Source organism: Penaeus chinensis, chromosome 41 (assembly GCF_019202785.1).
Source record: "Penaeus chinensis breed Huanghai No. 1 chromosome 41, ASM1920278v2, whole genome shotgun sequence".
NCBI classification, from domain to species: Eukaryota; Metazoa; Arthropoda; class Malacostraca; order Decapoda; family Penaeidae; genus Penaeus; species Penaeus chinensis.
Genome location: NC_061859.1, coordinates 5,647,756 through 5,651,259, shown reverse-complemented (window position 1 = coordinate 5,651,259; position 3,504 = coordinate 5,647,756). Strand labels below are relative to the sequence as shown.

The 3,504-nt window shown below is 41.3% G+C and overlaps 1 protein-coding gene across 3 annotated transcripts in view; it reads right to left on the bottom strand.

The window, feature by feature from the left end:
- LOC125047459 (arrestin domain-containing protein 4-like) overlaps positions 1–3,207 on the bottom strand; it is a 105,073-nt gene extending 101,866 nt beyond the window's left edge. For 2 of the 3 annotated variants that reach the window (XM_047645665.1, XM_047645667.1), the window contains exons 1-2: positions 3,173–3,207; positions 1,225–1,543 (exon numbers count right to left, since the gene is read on the bottom strand). In XM_047645665.1, coding sequence (XP_047501621.1) covers positions 1,225–1,345 — 121 coding nt within the window. In that variant the 5' untranslated portion in view covers positions 1,346–1,543; positions 3,173–3,207. Of the gene's footprint in view, positions 1–1,224; positions 1,544–3,053 lie in introns of all 3 variants that reach the window. The other variant, XM_047645666.1, reaches the window with a different exon arrangement.
- Between the last annotated feature and the right edge of the window lie 297 nt (positions 3,208–3,504).

Below are 3,504 nucleotides of genomic sequence, written 5' to 3'. Positions count from 1 at the left end.
ACTAGAAGCGGTCGATATTTCAAAACTTAAGGAGGTGCGTGACTTATCACAAGTCCCTATCCATGCTTGAACGAATATATTCCAACAAGCAACAAAAAAAAAACATACAAAAGGAGTTTCAAGGTGGAGGCTAAACAGAATGGTCAAACAACATTTACCAAAGCCAGAGTGTGGAGAGTCACGTCCCACAGTCACCTGCTGCACCCACATCCCCCGAGTTATATTTAGCGGGCTGGCTGGCAGACTGTCGTGGCATTTAGGACGCTGATCTCGAGTCCAGATAACGCACTGGACAAACCCCCGGCGAGAAACTCACCTGCCCGTCACCTCACACGCGACCAGAGGCTCTGCTACCTAAAGAATCCCCTGCCACGAACAGGTGACACTTCCTCTCCTTTGTATTCATTACGAACTTCTGGGAAGTCTACAATGCTGTGCCAATTAGGCCTACGTAAAAGTATTGTTTGAAATGTTTCTGGGAGGTCAATAAAACATTTGGTTTGGAGGAAAGATTAGCCTATACACATGAAGCCTACAAATGTGTCGTTATTTATAAGATACATTCTAAGAAAGTAGGCTGAGGTGCTACCTTATAAGGGCAAACTACATCCAACAACTGGCAGTAAATTTAATGTATCTAAATAACAGCTTAACTAATTATATTGGTAAATATTTGCTTTGCGAAATCCGTTACATTTTCTTGAGAAAGCCAAAAATATACAATATTGCTTTCAGAATAGAGTTCAAGGGAAAACTACGAGAATAATATACAATAGCAAACAATAGGGTGATATTGTCATCACGATAAAATCAAACTATGCAGAATATATAAAAGGTAAAGAAGTTCTTCTCGAAAAATATCAACAATAAAAAAAAAAAAAAAAACGAAAAAAAAACAAGATAGATGGCTAATGAAAGAAGTGATAAGTAAAAATATAAAAATAAAATGTCTATGAGGTATTACATACAAAAGATAACATATACAAATATATAATACAATAAACAACAGGCACACATTACCAGCAATGTGTATAAAAATAGCCACACTAGCAAAGAAAAAACTCAACCACCACATTTCGAGTCATATTAATATTCTCTTCATACGATTACGCAGAAACTGATCACATTACCACTTCCATTTTACCGTCTGAAGAGGATACCGGTGTTACTCGAAACGCCGCAGTTTCATTCCATACACATAGGCCTACGAGCTCTGCAACTTACCTAAAACCGACGTGTCTTCCTCTAACTCCACGATGACTCTCCCGGAGATGAAGTGTCCGGGGAAATACAACAGGTTCGGGTTGTCGAAGAGGATTATGAACTTTTGTAGTTTCCGCGCCATCTTTCCTCCGTTTCCGTCCTGCGTTTCCTTTTTTTTTTTTTTTTTCCTCTCACGCCTGGCTTGGCTTCACTTCCTTCTCCCTCGCCGCCGCTCCTGGGAACACCGTCTGCGCTCCAGAATCTTTATTCTTTTCCTATTGTGATTCTATAATATACCGAATGAGCGTAATTTGCGTCTTTACAAAGCACTCAAGTTCCCCTGCGTAACAAACAAAGATGAGAAATGATGGGTTTCCGGCAGGAGCCTCGATACACACAAACGAGGTCGCGGAGTGTTAAGGTCAATCACGCTAAGGGTGTCAAGACCAAGTGCCAACCGAGAGTGCCAATGGGTGCGCTCTCATGTTTTCTTTCAGTACAACTCGATTTATCTTTATTTTTTGCACACACAAGAATACGTTTTTCGATATTTAAGTAACATTTACGATTTTTTACTTCGTGGACGAATAGCCTTTAAGTATTAAGTCTAGCCGTCTATGGATTTTTTTTGTTCAAAACTTAGGTAACGTTCTATGACAAGATATTTTCACTGCATTGTCAGTTGTGATTAGAGAAGTCACCTAAAAATTCCGTTCCCGGATGACAGTACCCGTGTTATGTAAAATAATACATATTACGTGGGAATATTCACATTCAGTTATATGCAAACCCTTCAGCGTCATTTGGTCTTCGGGTTATTGGGCTTTTGAGGCATGATAAGAAGTCACAAAATTATATTACGAGTTCAAACATGTCAAAACACACACACACACACACACACACACACACACACACACACACACACACACACACACACACACACACACACACACACACACACACACACACACACACATTTAAAAATCAGATTCACCCACTACTAACATTAAAGTGAGGTGACCTGAGGAGCTCGGCCACACCCCCAAATCCCCGCCCACACACTGCCCATCGGGGTAAAACATGTTTCTGGTAATAGGATTTGTTGTTGTCTTGTAATTCTATCGATTAAGTTTTGTAGGCCTATATTTGCGAGCAAAAGACTTCTGAGGTATTTTAAAGGATAGATGATTTACTTTTGTTTCTGACAGTTTGCCTGTCTGTTTCTCTGTCTACCTGTCTGTTTCTGTCTACCTGTCTGTTTCTCTGTCTACCTGTCTGTTTTTATCCGTCTATCTGTTTGTTTCTACTCTCTAATGTCTGAATTTCTGTCTGCCTGTCTGTCTGTCTGTCCATCTGTCTCTCTCTCTCTCTCTCTCTCTCTCTCTCTCTCTCTCTCTCTCTCTCTCTCTCTCTCTCTCTCTCTCTCTCTCTCTCTCTCTCTCCCTCCCTCCCTCCCTCCATCCTAACGCATCGCGCTGCCGTATCCTGGTGTCCTGACAGGATCCGACAGCGACGGAGTCATCAAGGACAGACGATTACTTGAGCCGCCTTCCTCCCTCCTCCGTCCGCGCGCACATCTTCACACCTGTCTACTAATTCAAGATTTTCCGCTCCAACACCCAAGACAGCGTGTTATAATTTTGGAACAGCGCAAGCCTTGATATTGAGGGTTCGTATTATGCAAACGAACGAGCGACATCGTAACGCAGGCGCCAAAGACGATATTTTTTTCTTCGCTCAAAAACATTCGACCTGCCACTTTTCTCCGAAATGCACTTCTGGGATAGGGCGTTTCTCGCTTAAAATAACTTATTTCACAAGTCTTCCTCATTCTGATCATAAACACTCACAGCAGTTTACACAGGTCATTTGAATCTAACAGGACAGTGTTTCAAAATGCCCCTAAATCACAGGATAACACATTAAACAGAGCTTCATGAAGGAGAACACGGAGACAACTGTCACTGACCATCCGCACACTACGAGAGTCGCACTCTGTCTGTCTGCTGCGAGAAGGCGAAGTCGCAGACACGCTCTCGCCGCGTCCGATTCCCTGAGCGCTCTTGTGATGCTCATTTTCAGACGGAGGATGGTTATAGTCTTTATGAACTCAATATTATAAGCTCAACTTGTGCCATAAACATTAATGATGAGTATTTTCGGTTATAACATTGCTGTAGTGAAAGTGGTCATTAATAGACAATTAACTAGCATGGATATATGCATAAAAAGTAAATGTCGATTAAAATTTCATGATAGAGTAATTTTTCGATATTTTGTATGCACTATAATTACACTACT